Below are 21,254 nucleotides of genomic sequence, written 5' to 3' on the forward strand. Positions count from 1 at the left end.
AAAAAAGGCCGAAATTTGCGTCACGTAATTTATGGACGACCCCTTTTTAAGAAAAATATTTTTGACAAAAATGTATTTTTTTCACTCCATTAGATAGAAATTCGACCTAAAACGCTTTAAATTGTATAAATATTTATATTTAGTATTCAATAATAGTTTTAAGCTTCATAAAACAATCATAAAAACACTTTTATGGAACAATTAAAATGCATCTTGAAAATGATACCTACTCATTCTAGTTCCCGTTTTCGGCAACAGATGGCGAAATGGTCGACCACCAATCCCAATAAGGATCAGAATATATAACCGAGAATATAACAGAATTTAGGAGAATTTATTATTTTTAACAATATTTTTATTGTTCAGGTTATATCAGCGGTTGAATATAAATTATTTTCTAGCTGTAATTTAAAATGAAATTTACACAGCAAAAGAAAAGAATTTTAAAACCAAAAAGACGAATTTCCAACAAATAAAGATTTTTCACTCAAAAGATAAATAAAAGTTTATCTAAATTATGGAACCTTCAAACCAGAAGACAAATTTTCTTTACAAAAATTCGATTTTCAAACAAAAAATATGACTGTTCAACAAATAATTAATTTTCCACGAAACTGATGTATATTTATGCAAAAAAGGAAGTTTTAAACTAAAAAATAATTTTTTACATAAACAAGAAACGGGCGTTTTTAACTAAAAAAATATGAATCTTAAAAAAACGGAAAAGTTACATTTCCTGTTTAAAAAAATGAATTCTAAACCAAAAAAAAAAAAGTATTTTCCACTAAACAGTTAAATTTTCAACTAGACATAAGCCTTCAATAAAAAAAAATTTACAATGTAGTTTAACTTTGACCCAAGTAGTTGAATTTTTAATTAAAAAAGATCAATTTTCAACAAGATAATTCAACTTTTAACCAACGAGATAATTTTCCAACTTAAAATATAAATCTTTAACAAAAAAGTGATTTCTTAACAAAGCGATTCAAGAAAAATTTGTTAAACAAATTAGTTGAATTATCAAGCAAAGAAGAACAATTTTTAACTAAAAAGTTGCATTTTCATTTTAAAAAAATGAAATTTCATCATTTTTATATTCTTCACTGATTATTCGAACAAATTCCTTCTATGAACAAAATTGAATTTTTAATTTAAAAAAGAGGAATTTCTAAACAAAAAGAATAAATTTTGAAGACAATTGTTGAATTCTCTACGAAATAATTGCATTTTTATGTTCAAAAAATATTAAATTTTTCTTAAAACATATTCATTTTTATGTAACAAATTTTTTTTAACATAGTTGAGTTTCCGTCTGAAAAAAATTGCAGTTTACTTTTCAACATCAAAATATGAAGTTTTTAACATAAAATAAGTTTCTACGAAAAAAATTGAATTTTCGATCCAAAAAAAAAAAACGATTTTTTTTTTAACCAAATAGGATGAATTTTTAACAAAAATAATCGAATTATTTACCAAATACTTGCATTTTTATCCAAGAAATATTAAATTTGTACTACGCAAAGATTTCAGATTATTGTTCAACACCAAAATATAAATTTTTAACAAAAAGTTAATTTTTCTATGAAATAGTTAAATTTCCAACAAAACAGTAGAATTTTCAACAAAAAGTATAACTTTTTAACAAAATAATTTACTTTTTGACCAAACAGTTGCATTTTTATCTAAGAAATATTAAATTTGTACTACGCAAAGATTTCAGATTATTGTTCAACACCAAAATATAAATTTTTAACAAAAAGTTCATTTTTTTCTATGAAATAGTTAAATTTCCAACAAAACAGTAGAATTTTCAACAAAAAGTATAACTTTTTAACAAAATAATTTACTTTTTGACCAAACAGTTGCATTTTTATCTAAGAAAAAAGAAATTTTTCTTAAAATAGATGCATTTTTAACTGAAATAACAAAAAATGTCAAAAGTTGAAGTTTTAGCCAAAAATTTCTTCGGAAACAGATGAATTAAAAAAAATTTCAGTAATTAAATTTTTATCAAATGAAGGCTCTAGTACACTTTCCAACACCAAAATTAAAATTGTAAACAATAAGTTAATTTTCCTCTAAACAGTAGAATTTTTAACCAAAAAGTATAACTTTAAAAAGATTCATAAATTTTCAATCAAACAATTACATTTTCAAAAAAAGAGTTGATTTTTCATCGAAAAAGATTTTGATTGACTTTTCAACAGAAAAATAGGAATTTAAAACAACAAGTGGATTTTATAGGAAATAGTTTCAATATTTATATTAAAAAGATGAACTTTTGAATCAAAAGCATCAATTTTTCAGAAAAAAATAGTTTTCATCGAAAAAAGATTTCAGTTGACTTATGAACAACAAAGTATGATTTTTAAACATTTTTAACAAAACATTTGAATTTTCAACTAAAGTGGATTTTTTTTTAAAGAAAAAATTTTAATTTGCAACCAAATCATAAAATTTATAACTAAAAAAATCATCTGCTGTGAAAAGGAAAATATTTTCATCATATAATTGAATTTTTTTACTAAAACGATAAATTTTTAACGGAAAATGGAATATTTAAACTTTATCTAAACAAATCATATTGTATCAACAGAACAAAATTTTTACTAAAAAGGTGGATTTTTAACGAATGAAATGAATTCTTAATTAAAATAGATGAACTTTAAACAAGAAAAAAAGATAGATTTTTAACGGAGAAAGCTCAATTTTCTTACAAAAAAAAATCCAAAAATTTTTTAATTAAAAAAATACATTTTTAACCGATAATGATACAGTTAAATTTTTTAATTCCAAAAATTAATTTTCAACAAAATATTAGAATTTTCAAAAAGACAAAATAAATTATTTTTAACCGAAACGGATGCTTTTTGAAACACGACGAATAATTTAATTTAAAAAGAAAAACATGAACTTTTAATAACTGAAAGCAGTCCATTTTTAAGCAAAAAAATTTAACACAATAGTTCAATCTTTTACGAAAAAATATATAAATTTTCATCTAGAAAAGATTAATTTTAAATCAAAAATGATACAGTTAAAATTGAAGTATTAAAAAATGTTTTTTCAACCAAAAATAATCGAATTTTCAATAAAGGTGTTAAATAATCAACCAAAAGAATGAATTTTTTACCAAAATAGATGAATTTTCAAATAAGAATAATAATTTTCTACTACAAAATAAGAATTTTCAGCTGAAAAAACAAATAAATGGTAAACAAATCAATATAATTGTCAAATTTTCAACTTAAAAATTAATATTAAAACTAAAAAAAAAACAGTATTTAACCAAACATGTAATAGTTCATTTTCAATTTAAAAAATTTAATTTTCGACGGAAATAATGAATTTTTAACTGAAAAATATCATTTTTAACCATATACATACTTGAATTTGAATAAAAAAAGATAAACTTTTAACAAAAAATGGAATTAATACATGTTTAGTAAAAAAATTAATAAAAAAGCAAAAAAATTAATTTTAAAATGGAAAGAAGAATTTTCGAAACAAATTAATTTTTACTAAAAAGCCGAAATTTCCACTAAAACAAAATTCTCTTTCAACCAAAAAACAATTAATTTTTAATCAAGGAAAGTAATTTTCAAATAAATATTTTAAAAAAACGTAGTTTCAAACAAATTAATTTGCAAAAAACGAATTATCTATAAAATAGGTAAATTTTCAACCATGAATGCCATCGTAACATTTTCAATCAAAAAAATAATTTAAAAATTACAAATTTACCAAAAAAAATTTAACCAAATAATTGAATGTGTTAACTAAAAAAGATTTTTTAACCAGGAAGGGAATAGTTTAATTTTCAGCTGAAAACAAAATAATTTGACACAAAATCATAATTATTTTTTACCAAAAATATCAGTTTTCAAAAAAGAAGGAAAAGTTTCTACCAAAAAGACGAACTTTAAACTGAAAAAAAATACTTTTTAATTAAAAATTCCATTTTATGCCTCAAATGCAAATTGAATTATTAAAAAAAACTTCTGGGTATTACATTTTTTTGATTGAGGTTTCATCTTTTTTTGTTAAAAATTTTTTTATTTGGTTTAAAATGAACTTTCCTGTTAGAAATTCATATATTTGATTTGAAAATTCAACAGTTTTGTAAGAAAATCATCTGTTCTGTTAAAGTACTTCATTTTGACATACAAATTGTTTAAAAAGTCGATAGTTTTTTCTTTTTGAACTTAAAAAGCCTTTTTGGTTGAAAATTTATTTTTGAACTGAAAATTTAACTGTCCAATTTTTTGTAAAAAATCTATCATTTTTAGTTGGAAATTTAACTATGTAGTTGAAAAATCGCCTTGATTGATAGAAAATTATTCTTCTCGTTTGAAAATTTATCTATTTTTATTAAAAATTCAGTTCTTGGGATGTAAATTCCACTCTTTCGTTGAAAATTAATTTTGTTCTTGTAGAAAAATTTTTAATATTTTGTTGTAACTTCTTTTTTTCGGTTAATAATCATATTTTTACTGAAAATAGAACTATTCCATTTTTGGCTGGAAATTAAACTTTTTTTTAAACCCTTTCTTTTTTAGTTGAAAATTCAACTGTGTGGTGAAAAATTCATGTATTTTGTTGAATATTCGTCTTTTTTATAAAAATATTATTCTTTATGGTTTTACATTCATTTCTTTGGTGAAAATGTAACTATTTTGTTGTTATTCGATTTTTTTAAATTAATTTTTTCAACTGAAAATGTAACTGTTCCTGTTTTGGTGAAAAAGGTATCTTTTTTAGTTGAAAATTAACTTCTTCCGTTGAAAATTAAACTATTTCGTTAAAAATTCAAGTGTTTGCTGAAAATTAATTTTGTATACTGAACCCTGAAATATATCATCTACGGTTGAAATTTGTTTAAATTTGAAACTTGAACCATTTTTCTGAGTTTTTTTTCTTGAATATTGAATTTTCTCAGTTAAAAATTCATTTTTTTTTGTAGAGAATTATTCTTATTTTTAAAAAATTCATCTATTTTAATTAAGAATCTATTTCTTTCGTTGAAAAGACTGAATTGTATACTAAAAAAAAGCATTTTTAATAAAATACATGAACTTTGCACAAAAGAAATTTATTTTCCACCAAGTCTAATTTTCTAGACAAAAATTAATGTTTAATCATAGTTAAATTTTCGACAAAAAAGATTAATTTTCTTGTTGAAATTGCTTTAAATTATTGAAATTCATTGACAATTCCTTGGAATATTTTAAAACATCCTAAAATATTTAAAATACTTTAAAATCTCATATTAAATTACTGCAATCAATTGAAAATTCCTTGGAACTTTTTAAAATACACTCAATGATTCTTTAAAATCTTTTGAAATCTCTTGAAAATTCAAAAATATCCTAAAATAATTCAAATCTTTTACAATCTCATACTACATTATTGAAATCATTTGAAAATTCCTTGGAACATTTTAAAATACTCTCAAGTATTGCAATACCTTCCAAATATTTTGACATACCTTGAGCTTTTTTTAAAGATTTTTAAAGTACTTCTTTAAAATTCCTTGAAATTATAAAAATAAGATGAAAATTCCTTGACATCTTTTAAAAGATCCTTAAATATTTAAAATCCTTAAAAATCTTTTGAAATCTCGTGAAATTTAGAAAACAGAAAAATTTCAAAACGTTAAATATTGAAATGTTTGTAGATTAGAGTTTTGAAAATGGAATCAATAAAAATTCAAAACTTTCAAAATTTTATTTTTAACTATGAAATATTAATAATTTTCAACTCGATGGAATTTTTAATATATTTGAATAATTTTAAGGAATTTAAAAGATTTCAATGATTTCAAAGGGTTTTAAAGCTCTCAAAGTATTTTAATAAATATTCCATGACTTCAGAAAATATTGTCATATAATATCACGGAATTTTATAATATTTTTATGCATTTCAAAGAATTTATTCGTAAGAAGTGAGGTATTTTGTAGGGTTTTAAATATTTGAAGAGATTTGGAATTTACCCTGAATTCTTTGGAATTCTCTTGAATTTTATTAATTCACTGCAAGATTTTTAAATAATTTCGATTATTTTAAAAGATTACAAATGAATTATTTGTTCATTTCAGTAATTTAATGGGATTTGAAAGGATTGGACGTACTTGATGATATTGTAAAAGATTCTCAGGCCTTTTCACGTGCTTTAAAAAGTTTCAAGGACTTTTAAAAGATATCAAAGGATTCGAAATATTTTAGGAACTTTTAAAAGATTGCTGGATTTTTAAATATGTATTTCAGTAGTTTGAAGGCTTTCAAAAACTGAAATATTTTAGGGTTATTGATTTATCCTAAATCCTTTTAAATTCTTCTAAATTCACTCTATTCTACCCAATTCAATTAATTTTTCTATATTTTTGTAATTGTTTTCAATTCACTTAATTGCTTTTTAAATTTCGGTTGATTTTTTAAATGAATTTCATCTAATTCTTCTCATTTCTTTTTAATTTCTCTAAATTCGCTCTGATATTAATTGTAATCAATCAAATTTTTTTCGATTCTTAATATTTTTCCAATTAATTTGAATTATTTTGAATTGAACTTGAATTGTTTTGTAGTCAATGGTTACTCCTTGTGTTAGAAATTAGTAGGGTTTCAAAGATTGGAAATTTTTCTCGGAATTACACCTTGAATTCTTTTAAATTCTTTGGAATTCTATTGCATTTTTTTTTAATTTACTTGAATCCTTCTAAATTCACACAATTCTACTTAATTCAGTGAATTTTTAAAAGTTTTTATTTAATTGATCCTTCAGTCTATTAACCTCATATTAAATTTTTCTTAGCTTATTTTAAAGTCACTGAATTCAATTCAAGTTTTTTGCAATTGTTTTAAATTCATTTGATTTTTTAAAAATTCGCTTTCAATTTTTATGAATGTCATTGAATTTCGTTGAATTCTACTCATTGATTTTTAATTCCTTTAAATTCAATCCAAGTTTACGGAAATTAATGCATTTTTTTTTATTTGTCAACATTTTTTTTTAATTCGTTTGAATTCTTTTGAATGTAAAATGGCCTCTAATATAAATTACCACAGCAAGAATATAGACTTGTCCATCCATGCACTGGCTTGATGTGTGTAGATGACACCCAGACTGTCCAAGTTTTTAAAACGTTGATCTCTTGAATTTGTGGTTATTAAATTTTTGAGACATGTCGGTGTTTCCGCTTTTCCAATTAACAAGAGTGGAATTCGATGACTTCCAGAGGCATTGGCACAGAATAAAGCTGTGACACGATCTTTGCTTCCTTTTCTCTCCAAAGCTTCTTTTTCCTCTGAATGTAGAGGAAAAGTGCACGCCATCAATATTCGCCATAAAATTCCTGATTCGTCGGCATTGTAAATGTTGTCTAGCTTCAAATATTTCGAATGGATTTCTGCTTTCAAAATTGGCGAAAATTCTGCAGTGTCTGAAGGATTATTGGACAATATATCTACTTCCTTTCGACTACTTTGAGTACCGTACTGTTTCTTGAAACCTTCGACCGAACCATTGCTTCTCTATAAAAATAATATTTTTTCGAAAAGTTCTTAGTATTTCAGGACGTTGGAAGTTATAATACGTTGAATTAATATTATATACTAAATTATTCAATTTTTTTATATATAATTTTCCGATCGCAAAATATTCTCGTTGTACAGCTTTCAAAATTGTTAGATTTCTAGGTTCTTATAAGGGGAAAAGGCCATTCTCAAAAAAATTGTAAACTGATTCTATAATATGTTTCTTTGTTCTTATGTTTAGTATGGTAATAATAATTTTGATAAAATAATCTGGAATCTATTATTATTTTTTCCACTTAGATTCATCTAAACTTCGTGAAAAACTTATCAAAGTATTGTAGACAGACTCGAATTTGTTTAAAAACAAAAAAAAATGCTGGAATCCGTTCTTCAACCGCGCCGCCCGGCTCGCTTGCCAGACAGCTCGCGCGCGATAGAAATAAATCATATTTAACCCTTTGCGGCATGGTGGGAATACCGTATTCCCACCTTTTTTCATACCATTTTTTGTGATTTCAGAGTAGTTTTTATTGCATTTTACACAGGTTTTTTTTTAATTTCATGGTCGCAGGATGATAGAAAATTGAAATTTTTGTGCGAAGGGTCTACATTTTTAAAATAATTTGTTAATACTTATAAACAAAGATGAAAAAAAAGCCTTTTTTGTGCCTAAGGGTTTTTGGGGTCGCTGAATACGAATGTGGACTCAGATTTTGGAAATTTAAAATGGTGGATCCAATATGGCTGCCGAAATTGGGAATATTTTTGGATTTTATCTGAAAATTGGTATACAGGGGTTTTTGAGGCCAGTGATCACGAATATGAACTCAGATTTTGGAAATTTAAAATGGTGGATCCAATATGGCGCCCGAAACTTGGAATATTTTTGGATTTTTTCAGAAAATTGGTATACAGAGGTTTTCAGGGTCGCTGATCACGATCTGAAATCAGACTTTGAAAATCAAAAATGACGGATACAATATGGCGGTCAAAATAATAATGTTTTTCGAATTTAAAAAAAAAAATTAGTGTACAAGGATTTTTGGAGTCACTGATCACAAATCTGAATTTAAATTTCGAAAATTCAGAAAATTGGTACTAATCCATGTTTTAGGTGAGTAGGTGTATATTTTTTCAAACCTTAATATTCTAAATATTTGTTATTTTGAATACAGATTCAAGATTAGCGACCTCCTGCCTGTGCCAACTTTCAAAAAAACAATTTAGAAATATCTTGAATTTTGGCCCGCCATTTTGAATGTCCAAAATCGAAGTTCAGATTCGTGATCAGAGATACCAAAAACCCTGTACACCAATTTTCAAAATAAAAAATTCCAAATTTTGGCCGCCATATTGGATCCGCCATTTTTAATTTTCAACATCTGAGATCGAATTCGTGATTGGCGACTCCATAAAAGCCCTGTATACCAATTCTAAAAAAAAAATTCAAAAATATTCCAAATTTAAGTCGTCATATTGGATCCACCATTTTGAATTTTCTAAATCTGAGTTCAGATTCGTGATCATTGTTCCCAAAAATCCCCGTATACCAATTTTCAGAAAAAATAAAAAAATGTACCAAATGTTAGTCGCCATATTGGACCCGCCATTTTGATTTTTCAAAATCTGAGTTCAGATTTGTAATCAGCGACCCCAAAAACCCCTATGTACCAGTTTTCATGAAAACTCGTTTCCCTGAAAAATGTATGCCGAAAAGGGTTAATAAAGTATTCAACTGTCCACTTTTTAATTTTGGGATAATATTCCACATACTATAATAACAAATTACAGAAAAAGTTTATTCAAATCGGAAAGGGCTTTTTCGAAATATTTCAAATTGTTTAAGAAATTATTTCGTAACAATTACTCGATAAATGAGTTTTTGATGGTTCAAATCTGCACTTTGAAAACCTGTTTTTTTTGGGGGGGATCGAAAAATTGAAAACTCGATATCTCGAAAATTATCAATATCATAGAAAAAATACGTGTATTTTTTTGCGTCTACAAAAAGAGGGAAAAAAGTTTCAAAGAAATCAAAAATTTGGTTGTAAATTTAAAATGGAATGACCCATATATATGTCACGATGTTTATCGCCACTAAACTCCGAAACTACTTAACCGATCTTGATAAAATTTTGTTTACCGCGTGTTCTTGTGCACGACTCTCTGCTGTCCTGATTCTTTGAGCTGTGTTTCTTGCCGCGATTTGTTCTGCCGATTGACGAGATCTTTCAAGACGTTTGCGTCGTGTTTTTTTGCTACCCTCATTGTTGAGGTCAGATTTTTTTCGCGGCATTTGACTGAAATTAACAATTAAAACAATCAAAATAAAATGCGACAAATAAAATAAGAAGCAAGCAAGAAATACTTATATGTTTTTAAATGTATTTTAACGTTTCATTAAATATTATAGTGAAGGTAGTATGAAAATGAACACTGTAAAAAAACGATGTTCGAATGAAAAAAAATGTATAAAATTAAATTGAAATTGTACACTACATTTTGTGTATTAACGTTACACGGCAGAATTATAATAAAATGACAAAACTATGCACAAAAAAGTGCAGAAAACACGGTTATGTTTATGCCGTATGTGAATGTAGAAAACACATGTGACGTGAAATAGATTGTAACATCAAGAAACCGAAACCTGGCGCCATCTATTGGTTGCATACCCAACTTAAATAACGTAAAATGTTGAAATGATCAATAAACTAACTTACACCGCCATCTGTTAGAAAGTTATGGAATTTAGAAATAATTATAATTCTTTCTCCTACAACAAACATTTAATTTGCAATAAAAAATATTGAGGTAATTAATCGAGATAAAAAGTATCCTATGCCTCAAGTTGGACCAAATTACACAGAGTATACAAAACTGCATGAAGATCGGTTAAGTAGTTTCGTAGTTTAGAGGCGACAAACATCGTTACACGAGATTTTTATTATTATATATAAAGATTTTAGCATGGATCTTAATAAGCGTTATATCTAATAAGTGTTTAAACTCCAAACATAACTGACAAAAAATTTAGTGATTGATGAATGATGTGCATTCAATTTGTCCAAGACAAGGTTAAACTAAATTGAGTATAAATTCAATTAAATTATAATTTTAGCTTAGGTCTTCATAAAAGTTAGCTACAGAAAATGTTCATCTACGAAAAAAGCACATCACCTAAAAAAAAACCTGTTGTGATGAATGAATAATATGCATTCAATTTTCCGGAGACAAGGATAAACTAAATATTTAGCGGAAAGGGAGTTCAGCGACCTTGAAAACATGAAAATCTTCTTAAAGTTTTGTTCAAATTTGAAAACATGAAGATATTCTTGAATATTTCAAGAGAATTTTATTCAAATGCGAAGAGTAATTTAAATATTTTCTATTGTGACAGAAACATCTGGTTTAGAAAAAATCTTGCTAATGAAAAGTTTTGTATTTATCGAGTTATAATTAATCTTTTGTGCATTATATAATAAATAGATAAATATATTTCAAAGATTTTGAAATATTTAAACGGATTTTTAACATTTCACAAATACTTAATGGATTTTAGAGATTTAAAAAAGGCGTGTACACCAGATTAAAAATATTTCACCACAATTTCATAAGGATTTGAAAAAAGGTATATGACACCAGATTTCAAAATATTTCAAAGATTTTAAGCGATTTCAAAAGCTTCCAATTTTAGAAGAATTCATAAAGGTTTCAAACAATTGAATGATTTACATGAATACAAGCGATTTCAAAACATTTTTAAAACGATTTTTCAATGGTTTCAAAGATTAAAAAAAGATGTGTACACAGTATTAAAAATATTTTACACAGACTTGAAATATTTCATAAAGATTTTAAGGATTTCAAAGATTTAAAAAAGGATTATTCCCCAGATTTCAAAGATTCAGAAAGATTTTCGATCATTTCAAAAAGATTTTAAAACTTTCAAAGATTTGAAACAATTTAAAAAACGTTAATAATTTATAATTGATACAAACAATTTCACAAGCATAGAATTAAGAAAGTTTTCAAAAAACTCCACAAATATTGCAAAATATTTGAAAGATTCAAAAAAGTACATCAGATTTAAAACATTTCAAATATTTGAAAAGGGTTGAAATCAAGACCTTCTTTTTTGCATGTTTGGAATGCAACTTTTCCATCATACTTTACACATTTGACCAAATTATCAATATTTGAAAAACAATTATAAACTCTATTATTCTTTTATGTTTTTCGGTATCTTCTTCTACCTCTACAGCAGGACTATTTTTAATTTTTTTCGATGACTCGCCATTAGCTTCCGCTTCGTCCTTTTTACGCTTTTGAGGGGGCAACATTTTTTTCGGTCGACCCAAGATCTCATTACTTTTCTTAAGATTTTCTCCGGTAATTTTTCGAGGCATTTTTAATAATTATAAATATAGTCATAGCAGAAATTAAACACACAGTTCAAAATAGGGTAGGGTGGGGCGAGATGAGCATAGCTGTCCTTTTCACGTCAGTATTTAAAATCTGCTAATTCATTGCTTGAAAGTGAAGCGTTATATATATTCTACAAACATTTTTAACCCTTAAGTGACACACCTCCAAAAAATAACGTAGCTGACACTTGGGGTCTTTTGGACCCCAACGTTTTTAAACTGTTGTAAAAAGTTTAATTTTTGATATTTTTGTTAACAAAAATTTTTTTGGGGTATTCTTAAAATCCCTTGTAAAGAATCAATCGGTATATTAACTTAAATTTTATTTTTAACACTTCGAAAAACAATGAAAAATTAATGGAATTTACAAATTTTTATATTCGTTCAAAAATGTTCTGGGGTCCACTGGACCCCCAGTGTCATTTAAGGTTTAATTAGAATTTTGCCAAGATAAAATAACTAAAAAAGTATATGCGTAATTAGAAACGAAAATAAAGAAGTTTGAGTATTTTAAAATGAAAACATCTAACACATACCTTTCTAAAATTGAACGGAAAATTTAAAGTATTCAACTTTAAAATGATGTAATCGTTTATCCTAACCTCTACCGTAACTAGCATTACAAAGAGTAAATAGAAAAACGAATTATATCTACATATCTTTTAATAATTGTATTACAGGAATAAATATTGCCATTTTTCGACTTGACCATGTACATTGGCTTCGTAAAAGATAAATTCTACAATACGTAAACTCCCAAATACTAAACTAGTCTACTGCAATGACACTGAATTTCATATATATTAAGGTATTAAACTGTTTTTTAAAAACTTCTTCCGTATTTTTAAACCACAACAATGTTTTTCTTATTTTCATAGCATTTTACGAGTTTTCAAACAAAGTTATTTAAGAAATATACACAGAAAAACAGTGCTTTATCTTCTGGTTGACAGCAACTCATATTATTTTATCATACCTATAACAGTGCTGCTGTCATACTTTTTCTGAGAATTTTTGTCGACAAGATTAGTCTTTTATACGTTTACACCATTGTTAACAACCTGCACAATCTGATAATATGAAACATGGCAACCTAACCTACTGACTGCTACACTAAGAGGTTAGGTTGATGCACAGGAAGAGGTGGCTCATTTCGCCCCATATGCCATTTTTGAGTCAAATCAAAATTTCACCTACTTCGGTTTTACAATTATATAAAGATCTGTTGAAAACTTAAGGTCTAATAAATAAGCTGTCTAAATAGCCACTGGAAAAACATCTAATGTGTGATTTTTCGTGATTCTTGAACCGTCTAAACAAATGCAAAATATCACAATACAGGTCTTAAAATTTTTACTTTCGTTTTTTCCAGATTTATTCAACATTAAGCAAACAAGAAGTTTGATAATGGTTTTCCCGCTATTAATGCAAGAAAATTTACAAAATAAATGATAACCTAAGAGAAAATTAAGTGACTCATCTTACCCCCTATGCTCATCTCGCCCCGCCCTATCCTACACGAAAAAAACAAGGAGCACGAGGAAAAACAGAATCAAATTTTTAGTGTCACTTGCTTATTGCTCAGTCTAGCCTGGTCTAGCTAGGGTACTATATTAGACAGGAATATGCAACCGCCATTCTGGTTCCTGGACTGTTCGCGGGAAACAGTGCGAGAAGCATGTCGTATAGTTTAATTAAAATTAAGTTTAGAATATAAGAAAAATGGTCTGCTGCAGTGCTCCGTTTTGTAAAAATAGAAGCGAGGATGGATTTGAACTTGACCGTTTTCTACTAGAGCTATTAGAAAGACTGTCAATGTGGATCATAAATTGTAGACGCGACAAATGGATTATGCGAAGTTATTATTAATATTTATGACTATCACAATATAATTCAAATATAGGGGGTTTGAAAGAAGAAGTAAGAAAGAAAGTAAGGTTAGGAACCCGTTTTTCTACAGAACGACGCACATTAACCCACACAAATAAAAAGGACGTATGATGTGAAATATAAATAGCTATCATAATAAACTCTTGAAAAAGTACTGTATGTTTGACCTATAGTCTATTATTATTTTATTATTTGTTAATATTTATTTAAAAAATCATATGATTATAATTTTAGCGCACGCCTATTCATAAACTGAGTGAAATTTCGTTTGCAATCATAATTTTTGCAAGAGCTACTTTTTGGCAAATGTGTGTTAAAAAATCATATAGTCGAATTTAAATATTTCATATATTATATCAAGTAATTTTATTTATAATTTATGATTTGATAACAATGCTTCAGTATAATTCAAAAATAAATAATCTATATCATGTAAGTGTATTTATATAATTCGATATGAATTTAGCGATTTTGAATTTGGCGGGGAACCAGAATGGCAGCTTGCACATTCCTATCTAATATAGTACCTTAGTCTAGCCACACGCAACTAAAAAAAGTTAACCAATAAGGAGCAACTCCACCACAACCAGCCATTTTGGAAAAGTAAGCGCGCGAAATTAAATATATTTCAAATGTAGTAAATGTCATAAGCGAAGATATGAAGTAAAAGTTAAAGATAAAGGGATTGTACAATTTCTAAATCAATGAAATTTGTTTCAAGATAATGCAGTTTGTGTAATAGATAATTTAAAATATTAAAAAATATATTACTTTTAATCCTTGTAATGTAGAAGAAATACGAAGAAATATTGTTAATATAACCTGTCAATTATATTATATTATACTGAAATGATATACTTATCAATACAATTCAATGATATATTCGTTTTTATGAATAAAAAAACGATCCTCGTTTACAAAATTGTACATAAATGAATGCACATATAGCGAAAACGCGGGTAATCGTGTGATACGAGATTCTTCAGAGATAATTCCATTAATAATTTTTCAAATATTTAAAACGATACGTGTTTCAAATTTTACAAAAATTATCTTTTTACTTCGAAATAAATAAAAAAAAGCACGGAAAATTAGTGGCAGAGGCAAAGATACTTTGGTGAAGTTGTTTTGCATATTTCAAAAATTTTAAAGGATTTTAAAAAGAATACAGTAAACCAGATTTATAAGTTTTCAAAACATTTCAAAGGTTTGAAACGACTTTAAATTTTTTTTAAAGATTTCAAATACTTTAATGTTTAAAAATTATTACCAAGAATTTCAGAAAGATTTCACAAAGATTTTATAAAAATTGTGTAAAGATTTAAACGAATACAAGAACTTCAAAGATTTCAAAAAGAGTAAAGTAAACCAGATTTGAAAGATTTTAGTGATTTCAAACGAAGACAAAGGATTTTAGAAAGATTTCAAAAAATTTTCAAAGAATTCATAAGGATTACACATTTTTTTCAAGAATTTCAACAATGTCACAGCACACCAGATTTCAAATGTTTCAAACATTACAAATATTTTTAATGATTTATATTTTAAAAGAAGATTTCAAATACTTGAATGGTTTCAAACAAATATAAAAAATTTACCAAGATTTCGAAACTTTTACATATATTTTCAAAACTGTAAGGGATTTTAAAAAGGATATAGTAAACTAGATTTCTAATTTTTCAAAACATTTCAAAGATTTGAAACTTCAATTTTTTGTTAAAGATTTCAAAAATATTTCAAATATTTTAATGATTAATAATTATTACAAAGAATTTCAGAAAGATTTCACAAAGATTTAATAAAAATTGTGTAAAGATTTCAAACGAAAGAAAGGATTTCAGAGATTTCAAAAAGGGCAAAGTTAACCAGACTTAAAAGATTTCAGTGATTTCAAACGAATACAAAGGATTTCATAGAGATTTCAAAACAGTTCCAAAATTTTAATAATTTTTAATTGATACAAAAGAGTTAAAAAAGATTCCAAAGATATCAAAGGCTCAAAAAAGTACATTAGATTTAAAACGTTAAAAAAATGTCAAACGTTTCATAAAGTTTTCAAGGATTTAAAAAATTTGAAAAAGGTGCGTACAACAGATTTCAAATTTATTACAAAGATTTCTAAGATTTCAAAGTTTCGAAATTACTTCAAATTTTTTAGAAGATTTAAAAAAGACTTCAAATTATTACCAAAGATTTTAGAATGATTTTGCAAACATTGCTAAGACATCAAAAAGTGTAAAGTACACCAGATTTCAAAGATTTCAAAGACGTTAAACTATTTCAGGACTTTTTAGAAGATTTCAAAAGATTTCACAAAGGTTTTAATATTTAAAATATTTTCAAGATTTTAAACGATTTCATTTTTTAAAGAAGATTTTAGAAAGATTTTAAATACTTCAAACGACTAAAAAAGATTTCACAAATATTTCAAAGAATTCATAAGAATTTCAAAGATTTTATAAAAATTTGGAACGGTTCCAAAAGATTTCGCAAATATTTCACAGAAATTTCAAGATTTTACGAAGATTTTAAATGCTTTAAAAGATTTGAATAAATTCATAAAGATTTCAAGGATTGTAAGGATCTCAAATTTTGATAGAAGATTTAAAAGATTTCATATATTCTATTCATTTCAAACAAATACAAAAGATTTCACAAGTAGGATTTCAAGGTTTCAACGAATTCACAAAAATTTTAAAGATTTTAAATATTTTATAGAAATTTGAAAAGATTCCAAAATATTTCTTAAAGATTTCACAGAATGCTTAAAATTTTAAATACTTTAAAAGATTTCAACGAATTAATAAAGACTTTAAGGATTTAAAACATTTTAAGGATTTGAAAGATTTCAATTTTTTAAAGGATATTTCAAAAATATTTCAAACAAATACAAAAGATTTCACAAATAGGATTTCAAAAAATTTCAACGAATTAACGAAGATTTAAAGAATTTGTAAGATTTTACCAAGATTTCAAAAATTCCAGTGATTTCAAACGATTAAAAAGGATTTCAAACATATTTAAAACGATTTCAAAAAGTTTCAACGAATTTGGTAAAATTTCAAAAGATTTCTTGAAGATTTGACAGAAATTTCAATATTTCAAAAATATGTTAAATATTTCAAAAGATTTCAACAAATTCACAAAGATTTCAATAATTTCGAAAGATTTCAAGAATTACAACTTATTCACAAAGAATTAAAAAATTTAAAAAAACTTTACAAAAATTTGAAGATTTCCAAAGTTTTTACAAGTAGGATTTCAAGGTTTCAACAAATTCACATCAAATTCAAAGATTTTATAAAAATTTGAAAAGATTCCGAAATATTTCTTAAAGACTGCACAGGAGTTTCAAGATTTTACAAAGATTTTAAATACTTCGAAAAATGTCAAGGAATTCACAAAGATTTAAAAGTTTTTAAGGATTTCAGTTTTTTTAAAGAAGATTTTACAAAGATTTTAAACGAATACAAAAAACTTCACAAATAGGATTTCAAAATATATCAACGAATTAACAAAGATTTAAAGGATTTTAAAGATTTCAATAATTCCAGTGATTTCAAACGAATACAAAGGACTTCAAAAATATTTCAAACGATTTCAAAATATATATAAATTTGGGAAGATTTCAATGATTTCAAACTAACACAAAAAATTTCATCAATATTTCAAAATATTTATCAAAGATTTGACAGAAATTACAAGTTTTCACAAACATTTTAAATACTTCAAAAGATTTCAGCGAATTCATAGAGATCTCAATAATTTCAAATTATTCAAAGAATTTCAAAGATTTTGCAAAAATTTGAAAAGATTCCAAAACATTTTTTAAACATTTTACAAAAATTTCAAATACCTCAAAACATTTCAAGAATTTCCAAAATAATAATAATTTTTATTCCAAAATTGTACAAAAATTTGAACATTCCAAAGGATTTCCAAGAAATTTCAAGATCTTATATACTTTAAAAGATTCCAACTATTTAAAGAATTTAAAAGATTTTACCAAAATTTAAAAAGATTCCAAAAGATTTTTTAAAAAGATTTCACAGAAATTTCAAGATTTTATAGGCTTCGAAAAATTTCAAGGAATTCACAAAGATTTCAAAGTTTTCAAGGATTTCAATTTTTTAAAGATTTCAAACGGATACAAAAGATTTCATGAACAGGATTTCAAATATTTTAAAAAATTAACAAAGATTTCTTTGATTTTTAAGATTTGACAAAGATTAAAAAAATTCCAGTGATTTCAAACGAATATAAATGATTTCAAAAATATTTCAAATGATTTCACAACATTTATATACATTTGGGAAGATATCAATGATTTCAAAGATTTTAAATACTTCAAAAAATTTCAACTAATTCAAAAATAATTGAAGGAATTCAAAAAGAATTGAAGAATTTAAAAGATTTTACAAAAATTTGAGGATTCCAAAAGATTTCAAGGTTTCATCAAATTCATAAAAATGACAAAAATATTAAGAATTTTAAAGATTTTACACAAATTTGAAGATTGAAAAAAGTTTCGTAAAGATTTCACAGAATTTTCAAGATTTTACTAAGGTTTTAATAACTTCAAAAGATTCCAACGAATTCAAAAGGTTTCAAAAAATTTGGGAAGATTTCAATGTTTTCAATGATTTCAATCGAACACAAGAAATTTCATCAATATTTCAAAATTTTTCTCAAAGATTTGACAGAAATTTCAATATTTCGCGAACATTTAAAATACTTTAAACCAATGAAAATGCCAATGAAATTTTAAAAATCAAACTATATTCTAAACATTTTTCCATATAAAGTAATAAATAATGAACAACAAATTAAAGCATTTAAAGTGGAACCCTTGAATTCCAAACTTTTAAACTTGAAGTTTAAAAGTTTTAATTAAAAAATTATGTATTCAAATGCTCAAAAATTTACACGTACCGAATGGAAGGTACTAACATTTTTATATTGAACAATTTGAAGTGAAATCCAAATAAATTGCAAAATTTAGAACTTTTATCAATTACAGATTTCAAAGATTCAGATTAAGTTTCAAAAATATAAATCCTCGTTAACATTTTCAATATTCTAAATTAAAAAATCAAGCAATGAACATTAAAACTTTTCAAAATTATATTATTTTAAGTAATTTTAAGCTGGACACATTAAAAATTGAAAAATAATTTTTTTAAATTAACAGTTCTTAAATTAGAAGTTAAATTAATTTTATTTTAAATAGTCTAAGCATCATACAAAAGCCTTGAAATTTTATTTTAAAATCTTGAAAAATCTAGAAGTGGTTTAAAATTTTTCCAAATTCAAAATCATTTTTAATTTTTTTTTTCAGAACTTTTAAATATATTTAAAAATGATTTCAATTTTTTCCACAACTTTTAGACAATCCTGCAAATTAAAAAAAAAATTAAATTTTAATTCATAAAGATTTAGAATTTTTTAAATAATTGTGAAAGATTTCAAAAGAATAAAAAATGTTCTTAGTATTCTTAGAAAAATTGAAAATGACTTTTCACTTTGAAAAATTATTGTAACAGAAAGTTTAAGATTTTAAGAGATTTAAAAAATGATCAAAGAAGAACATGGAAGGTTTTAAGGATTTTATTTGATTTGCTGAATTTTCAAAAATTGTAGGAAAATTTCGATTAATTTTAAAATATATTTAGAAGTTCTGAAAAAATGTTAACACAATTCGTTTAAATTACTTGAAATAATTTCAAGTTTTTAATTAGTTTTGAATCTCTTTAAAACTTCTATATATCTCTTCAAATTACTCAAATTTTTTTTACAAATAGTAAGTGTTCAATTGTTATTTATGCGTCAAAATTGAATAGTTTCACTCAGTGAAATATTGCTAAATATTCAATACTCATTCTTTTTATGCATTAAGAAATTTCATATTAAATGAGTTAAAAATTAAGTAATTTAGACTCACAATATTTTTAATTTAATAAAAACCTTTAATTATGACTATATTGTTATAGATTTATTTTCAAGTTGAAAATAGTAAAACGCACTTTAAAATTTTTTAATGGCTAAACAAAATAATGAAAATAATATATTAATAAATTTATTTATTAAATTTAATATAAAAAATAATATAAAGGAAGATCTGAAACTCTGAATTAAAAATATATTATTGATAAATCATAAAAAATTTTATTTAAAAATAAAATTATCGGAATAAATTGTTTGGTAAAATCACAGATACATTTAAAAAATAATTAATTTATTTATATTTACAGTTGATAAAATAAAACTGTTTTTTATCTAAAATTTTCAACTTCAAATGCTTCTAATTTTTAATTGTTTAAATCTTCAAAACTGCACTTTAATTATATCAAACTGTTAAAATCGAATTTTTCTTCTGAAAATTCGTAAAATTCCCGGTTCGGCGTTGACCCTGGTTTTTATAAAAGAATCTTCGATTTTAAAAACTTCTAATTTTTTAAGCCTTTAAAGCTGCATTTTAAAATTCTTTAAATTAAAATATATGCTTAAAAATTAAAAATCGAAACTAAACGATATAATAATTTATAAAAATCACAATTTAGGAAATTATTTAAAAACGGTTGAAATCAAAGTTAGACAACATTTTTATTATAAAAATTTGGTAAAATTCCCGGTCAAAAAATAAATTCACTGTCGTTTCCTGGTCCAGCAGTCACCCTTTTTAAAAGATTAAAAAATATTCCCAAATATTCCACAAAGATGACTTATGTTCCCAAAAAATTACAAATTTGTTTATTAATGGTTCTGCTTTCTTTAGAAACTGTTATCTAATGAAAAACGAAATAACTCATTTCTTAGATGAATAACAAACGATTATTTCATTATTTTATGTAAAAAAGAAGATCTGGAAACACTTTATTTATGGTTCTGCTTTTTTTTAGAAACTATTCGCTAATAAAAAATGAAATAGATAATTTTTTAAATAAATAACAAACGGTTATTTCATTATTTGATGTAAAAAAGGAGATCTGGAGACCCTTGGTTTCTTGATCTACCAAAGAGCTTGAATTTTATTCCTAATTGTTAGAGTTCAATCTACGTTAACTATACGGTCTTGAATTAACGCGTAAGTTGACACAATGAAAAATCCACACGTTAGATTGTTTATGTAAATTTAAATAAATGTAACAAATATAAGTAATACAGTAAAACGTTACGACCACTTGGCCTAAACTTTCGACTCTTTAGCCCAAAAACTCGGTCCGCGATCCGACTCCACAGCCTCGCAATTCTACACTTACCTTCAACTATTTTATAACAACTCAACGCTACCTAGCAACCTTGTATTCGCCGTGAGCCGCTGATTGGAGGGGATAGACGAAACGATGCCAGCGCGCGGGGTGGCGAGTAATGAGTTTAGCGGGCGTGTGTTTTGATTACATTTTA

General features: G+C 25.1%; 1 protein-coding gene and 1 long non-coding RNA gene across 2 annotated transcripts in view; one reads left to right on the top strand and one right to left on the bottom strand.

The window, feature by feature from the left end:
* LOC117176346 overlaps nucleotides 1-21,254 on the top strand; it is a 59,451-nt gene that overhangs the window by 11,180 nt on the left and 27,017 nt on the right. The window lies entirely within an intron of this gene.
* The window catches only part of LOC117176340, a 25,144-nt gene that overhangs the window by 2,444 nt on the left and 1,446 nt on the right, over nucleotides 1-21,254 (bottom strand). Inside the window, exon 3 of the mRNA XM_033366579.1 lies at nucleotides 7,061-7,530. Within this exon, the coding sequence (XP_033222470.1) occupies nucleotides 7,061-7,530 (470 nt within the window). The remainder of the gene's footprint in view (nucleotides 1-7,060; nucleotides 7,531-21,254) is intronic.

The sequence above is a fragment of the Belonocnema kinseyi genome, chromosome 7, assembly GCF_010883055.1.
Source record: "Belonocnema kinseyi isolate 2016_QV_RU_SX_M_011 chromosome 7, B_treatae_v1, whole genome shotgun sequence".
Lineage (NCBI taxonomy): Eukaryota > Metazoa > Arthropoda > Insecta > Hymenoptera > Cynipidae > Belonocnema > Belonocnema kinseyi.